A 21578-nucleotide genomic window follows, 5' to 3' on the forward strand; every position below is an offset into this window, starting at 1 on the left:
ACAGTTTCTTACTGAACCTGGCATGCACCATTCTAGAGTAGCAGGCCAGCAAACTCTAGGGATAGCTTTCCTTCACACACAGCTGCGGGCAAGGGTTGTATGTGGGAACTGGGGACCCAAACTAAATCACTGTGGTTGCACAGTAAGCACTTTACTCACTGAGCCTTCTCTCTAGAAACCCCTCCAATATTATTAAGTTCATTAAAGCTGAAATGGTATGGTTTTTTTTTCTTACTCGTCAGATATCACTAATCTATTGAAATGCAATAAAAAGCTGACTGAGTCATAATTCCTTTCCAGTACTCCAGGTATCATCCACCTCTCTATCAATTTTTGATCAATTTGAAAATTACTACACTGGAAGAACATTCGAGTCAAATGTCAAAGGTCAAGAAAATCAGCAACCTTCAGGTCTAGCTTTAAGGTTCAATATTTTGGTAATAGCCTGCCACCAAGTCGACACCCTGGTAAACCCAAAACTATTGGGGAATAACCACTTGGGATTATATAATGTTGTCATAACACTTTATCTAGTGTTGATTTATGTCTAGTTTTATAAGTATTTTTCTTTTGTTTCATTTATCCATAACTTAGACAATGACATAGAATTTATGTTTTATATTTAATGAATAAAATTAGCTCTATCCAGTTAACATTGCTCACTTACTTTATTTTTATGGTGGATTGCCAGGAAATTCTCTAGCTCTATGCTGTTTTCTGCAAATAGCTTCCATTATCCCCACTCTTCAAAGTCACTCTCTTTGGGATCCACCATACTAAAAGCAATTTGATTCTTGGATCTCTCTTAAGCACATACATACTTGCACATGCACACACAACTAATTAGAAAATCAGTATCTGACCTCTTTCTGGGAGCCAATAACATAAAATGTCTTCCCTTCAAACTTCAATTTGCAGACTTCTGACCTAAGAAAAGAAAGTCTCTGTGTGAAAAGACAAAAAACTTTACAGCTAAACAAGATTCCTGACTTTTCCTTATAAATGTCTGTCTCACAAATGCCAAGAAAACTACAATGAATTTAAAAAAATATATTTGTTATCATCAGTGATGGTCTGTTGAGAATGGAAGTCAGTTATGTAGCAATTTTCTTCCCAAGAGTTGATGCACTGCAAACTCAGAATTATTTTATTTTTATACAATTAGGATACATCTTTCATTTAAGAGGTTCTGTTTATTAAGAGGTAATGTTTATTTCTAAACATTAGCAACTGAAAAATCAATTGGTGAGCACATTTTGCAAAGTAAAAAGGATGTTAGTAGGATAATATTCAAAGTATCTATTTTTTTCCATTACTCTTCAACCACCTTTAGGAAGAACATATACCACATCACAGATTTTCAAAAGAATCATTCCTGTCCACATTGAAATTCTTAAAAACTGTATGGTCAAAGACAACTTTGATTTTTATTTTAAAAGGCTATTTGATGTAAACCTGCTTTGAATATAGATCCATGGTCATTTCCTTGATGAGTGAAAAGAAAAAATTTAAATATCCCTTTTATTTAATTTTTAGAATAGTTGTATTGCATGTATATTTTTTCCCATGAGAAAATAAACAGTGATACTTCATCTGTTTCAATGTAGGGAGAGAAATTTGAAATGATAACAAAGGTGGATTTAAAAAAACACACACAACTATGATTTACATGAGAAGAAATTTTGATTTAGCAAGAGATGCATAGTTATAACAAATAAATATGTTTAAGAAGAAGCCAGGAAGGATGGGATCCACATGAATACAATACCAGTAACATAGGCAACCTGAAGAAATGAAAATAGAACCAAATACTCCAGAGACTATTCACCTCAGGGTGTCAAATGACCACTCCACAAAATGATGTTCAAGTGCAAAAGACATGATATCAATCTGCATTTAGGTGCAGCAGCTTCTAATCAAAACATTCCAGTTCTCAAGTAATTTTGAAAACCTGAGTATATATTATCCTCCAAGACTTTTGCAGTCCTGGGATGGAATGAGGGCAATCTTCAAGTTACCCATGCTTTCCAAACTAAGTTGGAATATCTATGATATCTACCCTGGAATTGACTGAAGTAAACACATTGGAGATTCTTTGTCAGATGCTGAAAATCTAGAGAAGAAAACCAAATAGTAACATCATATAACAATTTATAGTTATCAAATTATAGATTTTTCCAAAGCATTCTTATAAACATTGCATTTGTTTCTCCTTCAAATGCTTCACCCTTTCTAAGACAATCATATACAACCAATATCCATTCCATGGATGAATACATTCCATGGATGAATCAGTGAACTTAAGGGTGAGTTCTGATATTTCCAACTGTGGAAGAAGAGAACAAATGGGTACAAAGGAGGATTGAAAGTATGATGGACTAAAAAAAATCAATGATACAATAGAAACAGATGTAAAAAAGTGGGGTCTTAGACAGATGCACCTAGCACTTAAGAAGAATAGAATGCATAGAAATAGATACTTATCTAGGACTAATTGTCTATGCTGGGTCTTTCGTTGTTCCATATCAATTTGAGGATTTTTTTCTATTTATGTGAAAGACGAGATGAGGATGTTGATTGGGATTGCAGTGACTCAGTAAATTGTTTTTGGTAGGAAGGTCTTTTTTCACAATGTTAATTCTACCAAGCTATAAGCTTGGGAAATCTGTAAATTCTAGTATGTTCCTTATTCTCTTTCTTCACACATTTAAAGTTTTCATTGTAAAGTTTTTTCACCTGGTTGATTATGTATATTCTAAATACTTTATTTTATTTGAGAAATTATTAAGAGCAGTGTGTTCATGATCTCTTTCTCAGCATTCTTGTTACTGGTATGTACAAAGACTGGCGAATTTTGTAAGTCAATTATATATCTTAATACTTTGCTGAAATTAGTGATAGTTTCTACAAATTTTGGGACCATCGGGCATAAAATAATATAATCTTCAATTGGGAATAATTTGACTTAGTATTTTTCTATTTATATCCCTTTCCTTTCTTCTCTTGCCTTATTGCTCTGGCTAATGCTTCAATCACATTATGGATGAGGAGTAGTGATAGTGGGCAGTCCTCTTGCATTCCTGATTTTAATGGGGTTGATTAATGGTTTTATTTATTTAGGATGATGTTGGCCATAGGTTTGTCATACATAACTTTTATTATTTTGGAATATGTTTCCTATATTCCTACTTGTTCTAGGGCTTTTATTATGAAGGCATGTTGAATCTTATCAAAGTATTTTTTCTTTTTTTGCTTTTATTGAGATGATCATATGATTCTTGTATTCTTTGTCCATTTATTTGGTTTATTACATTTATTTCTTATATATGTTGAACTCGTGTCACTGGAATAAGACCAACTTGATCATGAGAAATGCTCCCTTTGATACATGCCTGCATTCAATTATTCAATTTGTAAGTATTTTATTGGGGGTTTTTGAATCTATGTTTTTCAGTGATACTGGCACACACACACACACACACACGAGAGTGAACATATGTAGTTACCTGTTTTTGCTATTTGAGTAATAAGAGCTTTATAGGAGGGGTTTGGAAATATTTTATGTTTCTATTTTTGGAATAATTTAAGGACTATTGGTTATAGACCTTCTTTGGAAGCCTATTAGAATTCTGCTTTTTCCTTCACAGGTCATAAATATACAAATCATGAAGCAACCAGATAAATGGTTGCTACTTGTTTTCCTTTCATTTTTATTGGTATGAAAAATACTCTGATCAAAAGGAACTTAAGGCATGAACCTGGAGGCAGAAACTAAAGCAGAAAAAACAGGCATGCTGCTTCCTTGTCTACTCTTCTGGTTTGCTCAGTTATGTTTCTTATATAGTTCCAGTCCATCATTCAGAGATGGCACCACTAAGAATAAGCTGGTCCCTTCTACATTGGTTAATAATCAAGAAAAATGCCCCCATAGACATGATCAGAGGACAATTTGAGACAAAAAATTCCTCAAGTCATTTTTTTCTTTTTGTGTATGTCTAAAATTTTGGGTCAAGTGACAAAAGCTATGTAGTAGAATCTACCCTTGGTTAACTTGACAACAAACATATTATTATTATTGTTAAGCAATAACTGTTTTTCTTTTTTTTTTTTTACTTTGTGCACAATATCTCATGTTCACATCACAATATAAAACACAATCCCACTTTTAATAAAATAAACCCATATGGTCTTTAAAAATTGCAGTAGTTTAAAAGTCAGCATTCTCTTCATAAATCCAGTAATTTTACTGTTGGTTTCTGTAAAATCCAAAATATGTCATGGTATAATAATATTTCTTAAAAAATAAAACCACTCAGGGCACAGGGACAATCATATCAAATCAAAACCAAACTGAAAATAGCTCACTGTCCAATGTCAGGGATGCACTCACTATCTTTTGGCTCCAAAGGACTTAAACAACTCCATCATTGCAACTTCATCATCAACAGTACCCCGAAGGCTCGGCATGCCCCACTCTACAGTACCACTGCTCATGGGTGCTCATCCCATGGTCTACAGCTGAGACTACATCTACATTAGTAGCTTCCTAGATTCTCTCCAGGAACCCTGGTCCTATCATGAGCCTCCAATTTTCAACTTTTTTTCTATGACATTTTTAATCCTGGGGTTTCTACTGCAACTGAGGCTGTATCATCACAAATGGCTACTCCTAGATGTTCTTCAGGGACTTTGAACCTGCCCTATTGTGTCAAGCCTCAGCTGTTCTTCATGACATTTTCATGACATTAAAAACAGTATGATTTTGGAGACTCTTACATATTACCATGTTTGGGCTTTCAGGATGAGATGGAGTTTTGATTCTCTCTGGACCACAGCGTCTGTGTGCTGATCCTAAGAAAATATTTCCCAGAAGATTTCACCTCAGTGATGGTGGTCTTATTAATAACAAATGATTTTTCTGTCCCAGATAACATTATTAATTGTTCCACTAAAGCAAACAAGGTTTCTCTTTTACAGAGTATCACACAAACAACTCTGATAAAACCTTTTCTTCCTTCAAAAACTTCACAAGCCAAGCCCTCATTGTTTACATTGCTTTCAGAATTATTTTCCAATTTTCCACAGAATAGCCCATTAAGCTTTAAACACTCAATCTCTTTTGTGGCCGAAAGCTCCAAAATCTTGAAACAATCTTCTCTGAAAACCATCATGTTCAGGTGTGTCACAGCAAGATCCTACTTCTGGTACCAATATTTTTAAAATATGGTATGCTTCTTTTGAGGTAGGAACTGAAGGACATTGCTTGTCCCAATGGCTTGTTCTGCTACCTTTTTTATGAAGCCCAAGCACGCCTGCTCAGGGATACTACAAACCAGAGTGGGCATGGGCCATGTTACATCAATTAGCTATCAAGAAAATGACCCACAGATATGCTTGTGGTTTAATGAAGTTTTTATTGATGAAGTTCCTTAATTGAGAGTCACTCTTCTCAGGTATGCCTAGGATTTCTGTCTAGTTGACAAAAGCTAACAAGCACACTAGATACTTTTCTAAGTTGTATCAAGTTGACATTTAAAGCTAACTAGGAAACTACCTGACAGTTTTAGAAGGAAAAATAATGCTAAAGAAAAAGAGGAAGACGATTAAGAAAAAGATAAGTCTTTTTTTTTTTTTTTTTTTTTTTTTTTTTTTTTTTTTTGAAGGATGTACTTACCATTTTCTCAAATGGATTCTTTTATTTCCCTGGAATACGACAAAACCGGCAGCAGTGAATCCTAAAAATGCCGTAGCACCTCTTGAATCCTGAAGAAATAAAAATAAAGAAGTATTTGGATTGAGAAGTATAATGATAAATGACATGCTCTTTGTCCTTCATCTTGGGCTAATTTGAATCAAGGCCAGCAACTAATTTAAGCCACAAATGAAATGTTTAAGATGGAATCCCAAAGAACATGACTTCTAAACTCTGGACAAATCTAGGGTGATGTATTGTTTCTCTTCCAGAAATCAATATCTTACCCTAGCAGGAACTCTCTAGTGTCCAGAGTTCTTGAGTTGCCTGTGCTCTGCATCTTCTGTGTACTGCCAGCAAACTGCTGTTTGGTTGCCATTAGCCCTCTAATACAATGAAACCAATGCCTTGAGCATTTTGTTCACCCGATTCAACCATATGCAGAATATCCATATAAAAATAACCAGAAAAAGCCTACTTATCTCCTGACTAAACCTGAAATTCTAAGCAACTCGTGGATAACGTAAGGTCAAAACATAACAGAAAAATCCAGTCATTTTCCAAACAAGAAAATAAACAGAGGTAATTACACTTCTGGAAAGAATTCATGCCACTAAAAGAAATAAACATATTTATATCATTACAAGATGCATCTGAAAAATATCGTAAAACAATTGTAGAGGCAGAAAAAGATGATGCATGTGTCAATACAGACAAGTAGAAGCACCCTCGCACAGCAGAGTCACTTGGCAGCCTCACCTCCATGCTCACAGTGCCTGAGGTAATCGGAGTGGGGTAAGATCTGGGAAAGCAGGTATTTATGAAGTTCCCAGGTGCTTATGATGAGCAGACTAAGCGGAATACTATAGATCTAGAACTTAGCAAACAAGCTGTCTTGGTCTTGGAAAATGCATATGCTCAAAGAGTAACTCCAAAACTTAATTTTTCATATCTTGATTGACATAAACTCTTAGTATAGAATTAGTGCTATTATTTGGTTGATCCATAGTTAAAGTTCACAGAAGGAAATATCGATTACATGAATATTTTTTAAGAATATGGACAAAACACTACCTTATAAAATTGATGCAAGATAGCTAAATTGGCAAAGTACCATCCTCGTATAAAGACCTGATTAAAATCCACACTTAAAATTATCTAGACATAACAATTTGTACCTGTAACCCTAGCCTTGGTTATGGAATGAAGGATTATTTAAGAATATCAGCCTAGCTGGGTACTGATCCCAAGATCGCATGTTTTCCCTTTTGTCAAAGCCTGTCCCGCTAAGGCTGGCTCTGCCTGCCTCTCTGGAGCTCTCTCCACCCCGCGGCTGGCTGCTGCCAAACCTGCTCAGCTCTCCCAAATTTTCCCTGCTCGCTAGCTGGGATGCACTCTTGCAAACCCATGCTCTGCCGCAGTTAGCTTTTCTCTGGAGCTCAGCTGAATTACTGTGAGAAGGAAGACACCAGACAATCTTAGCATCAACACATAACACAATTGCTGGGCGCAGAACCTAGCATCCTAAACTCATCAACTATTCTATGTTAGAAATTCTCCGGTGGCAGATGTGCAACCCCCACCCGAACTAACAGCCTCCAGCCTTCTACAGTGTGTCTGTCTTGCTCCCTCAGTCCAAAAGCAAGTTTCTCTCTCCTGCATTCCCTCATCCCCTCCGGACCGAAAGTCCCGCCTCCTCCTTGCCCAGTGATTGGCTTCTTTTTCACCTTTACTTAATCAATTAGGGTAACTTTCCACTACATCTTTCTTTCTCTTCTTTTCTCCCTCTCCTCCTCTCCTCTCCTCTCCTCTCCTCTCCCCTCCCCTCCCCTCCCCTCCCCTCCCCTCCCCTCCCCTCTCCTCCCCTCCCCTCCCCTCCCCTCCTCCTCCTCCTCCTCCCCCTCCTCCCCTCCCCCCTCCCCCTCCCCCTCCCCCTCCCCTCCCCTCCCCTCTCCCCTCCCCTCCCCTCCCCCCTCCCCTCCCCTCCCCTCCCCTCTCCTCTCCTCTCCCTGTCTTCCTCCCCTCCCCTCTCTTCCTCTTCCTCTCTCTCTCTCTCTCTCTCTCTCTCTCTCTCTCTGTCTCTTTCAGATTCTAACATCCTTTTCTTTTGTTGTATACATTTAGTGTTTTGATTATTATTTGTCATGGGAAATTTATTTTCTAGTGCTGTCTATTTTGGTGTTCTGGATGCTTCTTGTATATTGATAGGAATCTCTTTCTTTAGCTTGGGGTAATTTTTCTCAAAAATTGTACGAAAAGTCTTTTCTTTGCCTCTTCCCTGGGTTTGTTTCCCTTTCTGTGAACTTGTTATTTGTATTGTCCCAGATTTTCTGGATATTTTGTACCAAGATTATTTTTATTTTCTAGATTTCATGTTTTCTTTGACTGAGTTACCAATATTTCTTGTATCTTATCTTCAGATCTGAGAGTCTCTCTTATGCGTTTTTTTTTTCATCTATTGGTAAGCATTACCTCTGAGCTTCATGTTTGACTTAATAAATTTTTTACTGCCTCTTTTTTATTTCTTTTTCTTTTTTGTGTGTATGTGTGTGTGTTTCTATTTCTTTGTTAAATTCTACTTTTATTTCTTGAGTTTTTTCATTATTTTATTCCTCTGTGTTTTCATAATCTTTATTAAGGTATTTATATAATTGATATTTTGAGTTTTATGTCATATGTTTCAGCTAAATTGATCTTCCTGGACCCAACACAATTGAGTTTGGTGGCTTCTGGAAGAGGCACATTACGTTGTCTGTTCATGTTTGTGTCTTGGTGTTGAGATCTAGACGTCTGGAGTTATAATATTGAAGTGGTCCTGGCAGAGATAGTCCTGTCTTTGTTGAATAGGTGTTTCATTCTGTGTGTGCAGTTTTTCACTCAGGATGCTAACCACATGCATTGGCTATGGAATCCATGGTAGAGAATGTTTCTGTGCATAGGTAGGTATCACAAAGAAATGGAGACAGGCTAGAAGAAAAGGTGAAAAGGCTGTAGGAATGAATTAGGAATAGCCTGGGTCTGCATTAAGAGGCAAAGTTTGCATGGAATGAAGGTGAGATTGGAGGATTTGGAACTCCTGTGTGCAATCTGTTGTAGTATTAAGAGAAATCTGGAGGATCTAGAATGGAAGACAGGAGTTAAAATAACGTTTGCCTACCTGAGTACTAGTCTAGCCTAGCCTCGACACTGGGGCCTATGATACAGAATGATATTGTGAGTAGGCGGGCACAAAAAAGAATGGAGATGGGCTTGATGGAAAGGCTGTAAAGAGTGATTTCAAGAATATGCTTTTCGTTGGTAAAGACCTTAAAAGTAAACTTGTTTGAATATGCTCACGTTATGATGGTAATCATCAATTAGATGAATAAATGAGTATATATTTTGAAAAATATGGATACTCTAATACAATCAGTGGACATTTCTAGGTCTCTGGCATAGACTCCAATCATGTCAAAAACATGTGACCACAGTCTAATTTTTATTGTTGTGATATGGCTGTATAAATCTCCTAAGTGTGTTCTGCCAGGCCTACATGCCAATAATTTCTGTTTGGACAAAATGACAATTATATGGTGAGCTGTTGTGTGATGCAGTTACCTTGCATGGGTGAGGATCCACCCCATAAGTTTCCAATGTATGAGCTTTCAAGAGTAAGTTGAATTCAGCCATCGCTGGGCTCTGACCTCTAAAATGATACACACACACAAAACAAATTAGAGAATTCAAGTATAATACAATCAATAAAAACAAGTAGTCCCTTTAGTGTCAATCAAATGTTATTTTCTATGTTAAATACAGATTAAAGAACCTTACATCAATAGCACTGGGTATATCTATCAGTATTTCTCACCATGTAGAACACTTTATGAGTGTCATATTTTGTAGCTAATTGTACAAAAATATACTGCTATTTATTTTTCACACTCCAGTGAATATAGAGTTAGTCAAAGTTATCAAGTTACCAGTAAACATATCCCAAATGCATTAAATATTATTATAAAACAAAATGTAAAATCTCTTCTTTACTATATATTTTAAAAGACTATTTAGGATGAATTTTTTTTTTTGTTTTTGTTTTTTGAGACAGGGTTTCTCTGTGTAGTCCTGGCTGTCCTGGACTCACTTTGTAGACCAGGCTGGCTCAAAATCCACCTTTTTTCGAACTCAAAAATCCACCTGCCTCTGCCTACCAAGTGCTGGGATTAAAGGCAATGATGAATATTCCTTACTCAGACCAAAAAGTCGGTAATCTTGTTCTTTTGTCAACAATCCTAAACAGAACTTTCTGGGTACAAAAACTATAAATCATCAGAAAAAATTTCAAATATTAATTCTAGAACTGTCCCTTATTTTGGAAAATAAGCTGCAGAGATAGGGGGGTTAGTAAATACAGATTCAAGAAGAACTGGCTTGTGCACTGAGACTATGTTCTGTCTCAAAGATCCAACTCTGACTCATGTGAACGCCTCACATGTATTACAGAGAATCTAAGCAACTCCTATCACTAAGCACGATTGGCTTAGTGTGTAATGTTCTTGTTGTTTAAGAATGAGGACTTGAGTTTGAATTAATAGAACTCATGTAAAAGACAGATATAATAGTATGCCTTTATTGCAACATGGGTGGTAGAGAGAGAAAAATCCCTGCAAAATCTCCCAGAGCAGTTAGTATGGTGTACAAAGCAGCGAAATGTAAGACTCTTCCTCAAATAAGGTGGAAAGCAAGTAGAGATACCCAATGTTGTCTCTTCACTCTTCTGTGCCATACTGCAAGCATATATATACTCACACAAAGAAACTCACACACAGAGAGAGGGGGAGGAGGGAGAGAGACAGAGACAGAGACAGAAACAGAGACAGAGACAGAGACAGAGACAGAGACAGAGAGCCTACCACCGAATGACTTGCCTCTTGTTATGCTGCTTTGCACTCCCACACAGGTGCTGGGCACATAACCATCTCTAATGGGACAACACAGCAAGAACTAAACATGATCATGCCATGCTCTTGAATCTACAATACTGAGAGCTAAGTAGATCTATTTCTAAATACAGCATGCATCCTCTAGTGTTTTGTAATAACAATAGGAAATAAAATAGAATAAAATGGAAGGTGATTAACTTTCCCTTTCCTAGATGGTATTTTTGTGACTATGTCTCCCCACATTTTATGTCTCATGGATTTCTAATCACCAAACTTAATATCAGACGACAGTGAGTTCCAGGACTCCCTGACCACACAGAATATTAAACTCATGGATTTCTACTAATTAGAGGTTGCTATCCAAGGTATGAATGGGAGAAAATATCAACAATGTGGTCAACCAAAAAAGTACTAGTATCTAAAATACCTTAAAAACTCCTAATAATGAGCAAATAGTATTAAAAGAAAATACAGATAACCAAGAAAAAATGGAGCAATGTCTTAACAGACATTAAGAAGTAGGCAGTATAAACTGTCAACAACAACATAAAAATATGCTGAGTCCCTTTACCACAAACAAAACATAGCTTAAAACTATAAGAAACCATTAACATATCTGGGCACAGTGAAACTAAAAAGGCTGAAAAAATCTAGCACTGATGAAGGTGCACAACAAGAACAAATTCCATGTGCTGATTAGGAAAAGCAAGTTGGTATAACTAATATAGTAAACAATTCTGGCACAATTTGCTAAAATATATTTATGATAAATTATAGTAATTCCACACATCATTCTACATGCAACACAACTGTATGAATTATTCCAAGAACTATGTAAGTTTCATGTAGTAGTATTTGTAATAGAAAAACAGAAAGAAATATGAATGTACATCTATTAACAGTAGAGTAGATATAAGATGTAATTCTGTACAGCTGTAAAAAATAAATAAAAGAACCGACATACAAAAAATGAGTTAATATCACAAGTATAAAGAATCAAGAACCTAGACACACCTATAAGTACTGAATGCCTCTGTTTCCATAAGTTTAAAAAGAAAGAAAACTGAAGATAAAATTAAAGTATAAAAGTTCATTTGCATTATAAGGTCTCAGGTCTTAAATTTAAATTTAACATGATTTGAGTTGGTTTTCTTTCATTTTCTTTTTTATCGGATATTTTATTTATTTACATTTCAGATGTTATCCCCTTTCCCCACCCCACCCCCCAGAAATTTCTTATCCTGTCCTCACTTCTGTTACTTATATGAGAGTGTGTCCCCACCCATCAACCCACTCCCCCCTCTCTGCCCTTGAATTCCCCCACACTGGGGCATCCAGCCTTCACAGGACCAAGGACCTCCTCTCCCACCAATGCCCAATAAGACTATTCTCTGCTACATATGTGGCTGGAGCCATGGTTCCCTCCAGGTGTACTCCTTGGTTGGTGGTTTATCCCCTGGGAGCTCTGGCGGGTCTGGTTGGTTGATATTGTTGTTCTTCCTATGGAGCTTCAAACCTCTTCAGCTCCTTCAGTCCTTTCCCCTCCATTGGGGCCTCCCAGGCTCACTCCAATGGTTGGCTGCGAGCAAAATACCTCTGTATTTGACAGGCTCTGGCAGAGCCTCTCAGGAGACAGGTGTATCAGGCTCTGGTCAGCATGCACTTCCTGGAATCCACAATAGTGCCTGCATTTAGTGACTGTACATGTAATGGATCCCAAGGTAGGGCAGTCTCCATATGGCCTCTTTTCCAGTCTTTGCTCCAAACTTTGTCTTCATACTTGCTCCTGTGAGTATTTTGTTACTCCTTCTAAGAAGAACCAAAGCACCAACATGTTGGTCTTCCCTTTTTTTTTTTTTTAAGATATTTTATTTACACTTCAGATGCCATCCCCTTTCCCCATTCCCCCCCCCCCCCTTAGAAAACCCCTATCCCATGCCCCCTTTTCCTTTTTGCATTTATACATTTTTTTTAAATAATGTTAATCATAAGCGTTATAAGTTTGGAATTGTTCAATCAGAGGTGTAACCCACTGACCAACCTAGATATATCAACTATCTTTGACTGGTGGAGATACATGAATATCTGCCTCCCTGTCTCCCCCCTCTTTCTCTCTTTCATCACCTAGCTTCTCCTATCCTTCTTCTCCTCCTTTTCTTACTCCTTTTCTTCCTCTCAGTACTCCTCCTACCTTAGCTCCTCCTACACATCACCCTTCCTGTTAAAATGAAACTTTTCTCTCAAAATACAATTAGAGCATAATTATGCCAATTTGTACCAGTGAGGTATAAGATAGTCCTAATACCCAGTCCATCATTTTGTTGACTAACCAGCACCTCTGTCATCTATCCTAACTAAAACATTTAGTTCTGAACCTGGCTTTAGGATGAATGTCAGCTGACGACCATCCACTCAAATCTTTTCTCTTACGGTAAATAGTTATAAGTTTTCAACCCCGTCAGAAATCCAGAATGACTGAGTTAACTATAATTGTGGGAAGCACAAAGCGTAGCTTCTAAAACTTAGCCAATTTATAGAGGTTGGTCTTCCTTCTTATTGAGCGTCTTGTGGTCTGTGAGTTGTATCTTCGGTATTGTGAGCTTTTTGGGCTAATATCCACTTATCAGTGAGTGCATACCATGTGTGTTCTTTTGTGATTGGGTTACCTCAGTCAGGATGATATTTTCTAGTTCCATCCATTTGCCTAAGAATTTCATGAATTCATTGTTTTAATAGCTGAGTAGTACTCTATTGTGTAAATGTACCACCTTTTCTGCATCCATTCCTCTGTTGAAGGACATATGGATTCTTTCCAGCTTCTGGCTATTATAAACAATGCTGCTATGAACATAGTAGAGAATGTGTCCTGGTTATATGTTGGAGCATCTTTTGGGTATATGCCCAGGAGTGGTAAATCTGGGTCCTCAGGTAATACTATGTCCAATTTTCTGAGGAACTGCCAGACTGATTTCCAGAGTGGTTGTACCAGCTTAAAATCCCACCAAAAATGGAGGAGTGTTCCTCTTTCTCCACATCCTTACCAGCATCTGCTATACCTTGAGTTTTTGATCTTAGCCATTCTGATTGGTATGAGGTAGAATCTCAGGGTTGTTTTGATTTGCATTTCCTTGATGAGTAAGAATATTGAACATTTCTTTAGGAGCTTTTCAACCATTTGACTTTCCTCAGTTGAGAATTCTTTGTTTAGCTCCGTACTCCATTTTAATAGGGTTATTTGATTGTCTGGAGTCTAATTTCTTAAGTTCTTTGTATACTTTGGATATTAGCTCTCTATTGGATGTAGGATTGGTAAAGATCTTTTCCCAATCTTTTGGTTGCCATTTTGTCCTATTGACAGTGTCTTTTGCCTTACAGAAGCTTTGCAGTATTATGAGGTCCCATTTGTCAATTCTTGATCTTAGAGCATAAGCCATTGGTGTTCTGTTCAGAAACTTTTTTCCTGTGCCCATGTGTTCAAGGCTCTTTACCACCATTTCTTCTATTAGTTTCAGTGTATCTGGTTTTATGTGAAGGTCCTTGATCCGCTTGGACTTCAGCTTTGTACAAGGAGATAAGAATGGATTGATTTGCATTCTTCTACATGTTGACCTACAGTTGAATCAGCACCATTTGTTGAAAATGCTGTGTTTTTTTCACTGGATGGTTTTAGCACCTTTGTCAAAGATCAAGTGACCATAGGTGTGTAGTTTTATTTCTGGGTCTTCAATTCTATTCTATTGATCTACCTGCCTGTCTCTGTACCAATACCATGTACTTTGTATCAGTACTTCTCTGTAGTACAGCTTGAGGTTAGGGAAGGTGCTTCCCCAAGATGTTCTTTTATTGTTGAAAATAGTTTGCGATATCCTGGTTTTTTTGTTATTTCAAATGAATTTGCAAATTGATCTTTCTAACTCTATGAAGAATTGAGTTGAAATTTTGATGGGGATTGCATTGAATCTGTAGATTGCTTTTGGCAAGATGGCCATTTTTACTATATTAATCCTGCCAATCTATGAGCATGGGAGATCTTTCCATCTTCTGAAATCTTCTTTGAATTCATTCTTTAGGGACTTGAAGTTCTTGTCATACAGATCTTTTACTTGTTTGTTTAGATTCACCCCAAGGTATTTTATATTATTTGTGAGGGTTGTGAATGGTGTCATTTCCTTAATTTCTTTTTCATCTTGTTTATCCTCTGAATAGAGGAAGGCTATTGATTTGTTTGAGTTAATTTTATATCCAGCCACTTTTCAGATCCTGGACTGTTTTGTTCAATTTCTTCACCTGTTTGGTTGTGTTTTCCTGTAATTCTTAAGGGATTTTTGTGTTTCCTCTTTAAGGGCTTGTATCTGTTTACCTGTGCTATCCTGTATTTACTTAAGGGAATTATTTATGTTCCTCTGAAAGTCCTCAATCATCATCATAAGAAGGAATGGGGTATCCAGAACCTGCTACGGTAGAAGAATTAGATTCTGATGATGCCAAGTAACCTTCTTTCTGTTGCTTACATTCTTGCACTTGCCTTTTGCCATCTGGTTATTTCTAGTGCTATTTGCACTCACTGTCTTTGACTGGAGCCTGTCTCTCCTCTTATCTTGGTTGTGTCCGAGCTCCTCAGAGTCCAGTTGTCTCTGTCATTCAGTGATCCTGGGTGTTAGAGCTCCTGGGAATTCAGCTTGAGCTCCTGGGAGTCCAGCTTCCTCTATGATCCTGGGGGTGTTAGATCTCCTAGGAGTCCAGCTTCCTCTGGGTATTGTGTGATTGGTTGCAGAGGTAGCACCCATGGTCTGCTCAGTGCACCAGCTCAGATTCTCTGTGATGGGTTTGAATATAGTGTCTTCCTAGGAGCAGACCAGCTATGAGTCTGCCCCAGTGAGAAGGGCCAGACAGAGGGGGCAGAAGGGGAGTGGTATTTAGGAGGTTGGGGTTTTGGTGGGTGATGGGTCCCTAGTGCTCCACTGGTCTCCCAGCTGCAGCTCTGGGACTTTGGGTCATGGGGGAGGGTTCTTACCAACTGCTCTGAATGCAGCAAATCTTCTGGAATGGGTCTGAATATGGTGTCTTCCTGGGTGCACTATGGGTCTGCCTCAGTGAGAAGGGCCAGGCAGAGGGGGCAGAAAGCTTGAGTTGACTTTAAATAGTTATTCTGGCTAGTTTTATGTCAAGTTGGCACAAGCTAGTGTCAGCAGAAAGGAGGAAGCTTCGATTAAGAAAGTACCTCCGTGATTAGGCTGTAGGTAAGACTGTGTGGAATTTTTATAATTAGTGATCAATTGGGGAGGGATCAAACTATCCAGGTGGGGCCATCCATGGGCTAGTAGCTGTATGTTCTATAAGAAAACACACTGAGAAAGTAACAAGTTACAAGCCAGTAAACAGCACTCCTCCAAGGCCTCTCCATCAGCTCTTGCCTCTAGGTTTTGTTCTGTTTAAGGTTCTGTCCTGGCTTCCATTGGTGACAAAGAGTAATGATAAAGGGCAATCCAAATAAACTCTTCCTCTCCAACTTGATTTTGATCATGGTGTTTCATTATAGCAATAGTAACCCTACGTAGGACAATAGTGAAACATGTGCATCTAACTTTATTCTTTTGCATGATGACAACTGCTTTTCCAGCACTGGTTGAGAAGACAATTTTTCTTCCTTCCATGTGTTTTTGGCTTTTTGCAGCATTATCATTGGCTGTAAGTACATCAAATCATTTTTGAGCTTCCTGTACTGTATCATTGTTTTGTGTCTGCCTTAGTGACTGTTACTTGATTGTATATTCTGGAGTCATGTAGTGGAATGTTCTTAGCCTTCTTCATGGTGCTCAATTGCTCCGATTAGCTAGGGTCTTTTGTAGTTTCATAAGAGTTCAGGTTTATTTTTTTCCCCCATTTTCTTCCCCTTAGTTTTAGCATTTGCTCTATTATTACCCCTAAACATGACTGAAATTAGAAAACCTACTGAGGGGAAGTGTTGGTTAGAATGTGCAGAAGCAGCAAAGCACAAGCTCATCGTTAGGATAGAAATCCTTATGTCACTTTTGCTTGCTTTGGTTTGTGGGCAGATTTCTCCTGACTAAACATTTGGATGAATTAGTTGAAAAATTTATATATATAAAAAAGGTTCAGTGCAAATGTCAGAGAAGACATGAGGAGAGAGCCATAGCAGCAAAGGCAGGGATTCAGATCACTCAGCTCCTGACACCCCCAAATCATTGAGGAAAAAGTCATTTAATAATTTGCTTGCAAGGTATGTACTTAATTTTTTTCTTTCATCTCACATTGAACATTTTTTTTTTTATATATAGAAAAGCTTCAAGTTCACAGACAGAAATCTGCAAAATGAAATTTCTTAATGAGACACTGAAAAGAAAGGACCGGAGATTAGTTGTTTTTTTTTTTTTTTTTTTTTTTTTTTTTTTGAGAGAAAAAGCAAAGCAATTCTAAGATACAATTCTCTTAAGATTTTACTAAGTTTGCTGAGGTTGAATAATCATGTGTTTAGCTATATTTTCCTCTCTTATATTGCATGTTCTGGTTACTTTAGCTAAAAAGAAACAAACTCTCATATTGACCTTCTATTAGTATACCTTCACAGACAATATAAAAGCATACAGCCATCAACAAAAACACACAAGCCCCACAATAAATGTTTATTACTGACTACTAATTTATAATTGGATATAGACCATTGCCAGCCTTATTTGAACTGATTGTAAAGAACCACAAGCAGAGAAAAGCATGGGTTTGCCTCTGCCTGACACATTTGGATACAGAAGCTCCATAATTGGATTCAGAGGGAGAAGACCAACAGAGCATGCTCATTTTGAGCAGTGGGACTATCCATTTGAGTTAGACTTTGGTATAACTTGGTTGGGACTTTAGTCTTCACTGCTATTTTAAATATTTCTTATATCTGGCTTCAGCTGTTTGAGCATTCTTTTAAGATTTGCCTTTCAGTGGGATGCTGTGTCTTATCATTCATGACTATATGATTTACAGCATGCCTGTAGACTCTGAGGTTAGTAGGAAAACTCCTGTATCATTTAAGCCCATCACTGGCCCTTTGAGAATTATAAATCATTCTTTTCCTATTGTTCCAGCCTCACCATGGATAGAAGTCGCCTTGCCCTGGTTGGTATCTCCGAGGAGAATCATTCAGCAGGTTAAAGATTTGATGTTACTCATTCCTATTTATGGCATGCTCCTCTCCTTTCTACATTTCTTTATTCTTTGAGAAGTTTGAAAATAACAACAGCACCAGCAATACCAGCAGCAGCAACAACGATAAACAAGAATGACTGATACTACGTTTCTCTTGGAAGAACATGCTGCAGTGTATCTGTATTCAGATCTCAGATGAGCTAAACACTATCATTTTGATGTTTGCTTTGTTTATTTAGAGTTAGAAGAGCTCAATGTGGCATCTTTCTGTATCTGAACTTGGAATGAGTCTTCAGCCTGTCTTTTCCAATCCTTGACTTAGAGAGAGATCTGATATATTTTGAAAGCACATTTCTTCATGGCCAACATTAGATACAACATGACAAATGTGGCCAGAGGCATTGGTCTGAGAAAAGAGTAAAGACAAACTGAGGCTATAAAGGACCAAGGCTTTGGGAAAGCAGTAACATAGAAAAATGTTACTATACTACCCGAAAACCACAGATCTTCTGCTACAGTTTTTAGCTCTATAATTATATACCCTTACACAAATCAGTTAATTTCTCTGAGCTCTGATTCCTTATCTGTCAAACATGGAAGGTGATAGTTATTACCAGTGGAAGCACAAAGGTGAATTGGCTAAGCAGGAGTGGTGAGAAGTCAGAGTATAAATAATCTTTTCAAGAGACTGTTACTATTAAATGATGCTACAGAGATGTCAGGCCTCCTTTAGTTTAACCAAATCACCAAGCTACAAGGGAAGCTTGAATGTTACGGGAAGTGACATTAGTTTAAAATAACAAAATTATCATTTGACCCAGAATATCTATATCTGGGTTAAAGTACAGCCTAAGAACTATAATGCTAAGGACCATTACTATGGACTCTAAGTCTCTAAAATATAGTAACAGGTTAGTACTGAACTTGGTTTATAGCTGGTGACCTCTTGATAGCTAAGGGCACTGAATGGTAGGTATGGCTTCTTTCACTAAGAAAATGTAGCAAGTGAATTAATTGTTGCCTAATGGATATTATCACTTAGATAAATTCTTGCATTATGTGTATGTATGCATGTATGTAATATGTGGACATGAGAATGTTACAGCATGTGTAAAGGGCAGAAGGCAACTTACAGGAGTTTGTTCTTTCCTTGCACTATGTAGTTGCAGGGAGTGAATTCAGGTTGTCAGGTTTAACAGCAAGTTCCTGAACCTATTGAGATGCTACCTCATACATTGAAATACTTTGTCTAGGGCTAGTGAGTCCTAATGTAAATGATAGTGTGAAAGAATATGTCCATTCTTTCCACTTAGGTTCCTTAATTGTAATTAGCTTTATACTTCAGTTAGGGATACTAATATTAATAGTATAAACGGATAACCATGTATTGGGACAGAGAGTGGGCAGAGCAATTACTCTATATTCATTTTAATTTTGATATGTTCCTAAATGTCTCTAAAATCTATTCTGTACTAAGAAGAAAGGGGGAAGGGAGAGAGAGAGAGAGAGAGAGAGAGAGAGAGAGAGAGAGAGAGAGAGAATAAAATAACAGAATCTAAGTCTTGTGGTACAGATCTAAAATCTCAATTATGCTGGAAGCTGAGCAAGATAGTACAAGTTCAGTGTCTATAAGGACTATAGAATGAGTTCTAGATCATATTGTGCAATTTAGTAATATTCTCAGTCAAAATGAAAAGTTAAAAGAGTGCTTTAGATGCAGCTTCATGGTAGAACCCTTGCCTATTCCCCTTGATGATTTAGGTTTAATGCCCAGTATCAAAATACAAAGAAAATAAACCTCCCTCTTTCCCTCTCCCTAACTTTCTCTTCCCCCCTCCCCACGTGCCTTTCTGCTTATCTAGTACTTCAATGACTATACTGGAAAAGAGAAAAGAGTGGAGATAGTGGGCATATCTGACTTGCATATGATTTGAAAAGTATTTTCATATCTCAGTTTTTAATTGTTTGATGATTTCATATATGCATAAAATGCATTTTAATCAAATATGAACCTCCTCTCATCTCTAATTCCTGATTTTCATCCCCCTCTAAATTTCAAACTCCAAGCTTTAAAAAATATTTCAATGGAAAGTCTTTCATCAATTTTTTCTTTATATAAAATGTTGCATATGGATTTGTATTATATAACCGTTAGTTCTAGTCCTACTATGTTTAGGACTTTTATTATGAAGGCATTTCAGATCTTGTCAAAGGCTCTTTTTTTTTGAGACAGGGTTTCTCTCTGTAGCCCTGGCTGTCCTGGAACTCACTCTGTAGACCAGGCTGGCCTCAAACTCAGAAATCTGCCTGCCTCTGCCTCCCAAGTGCTGGGATTAAAGGCCTGCACCACCACTGCCCAGCTCTCTTCTCTTTCTTTCATCTATTAATTTTACATTTAAAATTTAATTATTTAATTATTTAATTAATTTACATCATAAATGCTGCTCTCATTCTTGCTTACTTCCTCTGAGAGTCCCTTCTCCCTACCTGTCCATCTCTGAGAGGGTGGGGTCCATTGGCTACTTCACTCTGGCACAAGCCTTTGCCAGATTAGGTGCACCCTATCCCATTGAGGTCAGACAAGGCAATCATGAAGACTGAGCAGCCTGTTTGCTACATATGTGCCAGGGGCCTTGTTCTAGCTTGTATATATTTGTTTGGTTGGTGGCTCAGACTCAGAGCTTCCAAGGGTCCCTATTAGTTGACTTTGTTGGTCTGCCTATGGGTTTCCCATACCCTTCAGGGCCTTCAATCCTTCCCCCAACACTACCATAAAGTTTTCTAGATCTGTTTCAATCTGCTGCTGGTAAAGGCTCCCAGAAGGTCGTTATGCTAGGCTCCTGTCTGTAAGCATAAGAGTATCATTAATAATGTGAGAAATTAGTGCTTGCCCATGGGCTGGGTTTTGAGTTGGGCTGGTTATTGTTAGCCCTTTCCGTCAGTCTCTGCTCCATTAGTCCATTTCTTTTAGACAGGACAAATTTTGGGTCAAAAGTTCTATAGTTTGGTTGGTATCCTTATCCTTCCACTGGGGGTCCTGGCTGGCTACAAATGTTCCATGGCCCAGTGTCAGGCATGTTGGCTAACTAAGGTTACCTTCATTGATTCCCGGGAGCTTTTGCTATCCCAGGTCTATGGGACTTCATAGATATTCTCTCCTCTTCCCTGCCCCTCCCACTAGCAGCTGAAGATTTCCATATATTCTTCTGGCCTTCTGTGCCTCTCTTTTGTTTCTCCATGAACCTGATTCTGCCTCCCCATTTCACTCTGCCTCCCCTCTCTCACCTACTCCCCTCTCTCTCTTTGCCTCCTATGACTATTTTGTTTCTCCCTCTAATTGTTTCTTCCTTCTTGTCTAACTTCTTTTGGTCTGTGGTATGTATCATGGGTATTCTGTACTCTATGTCTAATATCCACTTATCAGTGAGTACATACCGTGCATGTCCTTATGGGTCTTGGTTACCTCACTCAGGATGATATTTTTAATTTGGTCCATTAGCCAACAAAATTCATGATGGCCTTTAAAAAATAGGTTTATAGTATTCCATTGTATAAATGAATCGCATTTTCTGTATCCATTCTTTGGATGAGGGACATCTGGGTTGATTCCAGTTTCTAGCTATTATGAATAAAACTGCTATAAACATGTAGTGGGACATGTGTTCTTGGCATATAGTAGAGCATCTTTTGGGTATATGCTCAAGAGTAGTATAGCTTGGTGTTCAGGTAGAAGTATTTTCAATTTTCTGAGAAACTGCCAGATTGATTTCCAGAGTGGTTGCATAAGTTTGCAATTCCATCAACAGTGG

At 37.7% G+C, this 21578-nt stretch overlaps 1 protein-coding gene across 7 annotated transcripts in view; it reads right to left on the reverse strand.

Moving 5' to 3' along the window:
- Frmd3 (FERM domain containing 3) overlaps nucleotides 1–21578 on the reverse strand; it is a 185033-nt gene that overhangs the window by 56632 nt on the left and 106823 nt on the right. For all 7 annotated transcript variants that reach the window (XM_076934765.1, XM_076934766.1, XM_076934767.1 and 4 more), the window contains 3 exons: nucleotides 9290–9377; nucleotides 5675–5763; nucleotides 864–927 (listed from right to left, as the gene is read on the reverse strand). In XM_076934765.1, the coding sequence (XP_076790880.1) occupies nucleotides 864–927; nucleotides 5675–5763; nucleotides 9290–9377 (241 nt within the window). The remainder of the gene's footprint in view (nucleotides 1–863; nucleotides 928–5674; nucleotides 5764–9289; nucleotides 9378–21578) is intronic.

This window comes from Arvicanthis niloticus, chromosome 5, assembly GCF_011762505.2.
Source record: "Arvicanthis niloticus isolate mArvNil1 chromosome 5, mArvNil1.pat.X, whole genome shotgun sequence".
Lineage (NCBI taxonomy): Eukaryota > Metazoa > Chordata > Mammalia > Rodentia > Muridae > Arvicanthis > Arvicanthis niloticus.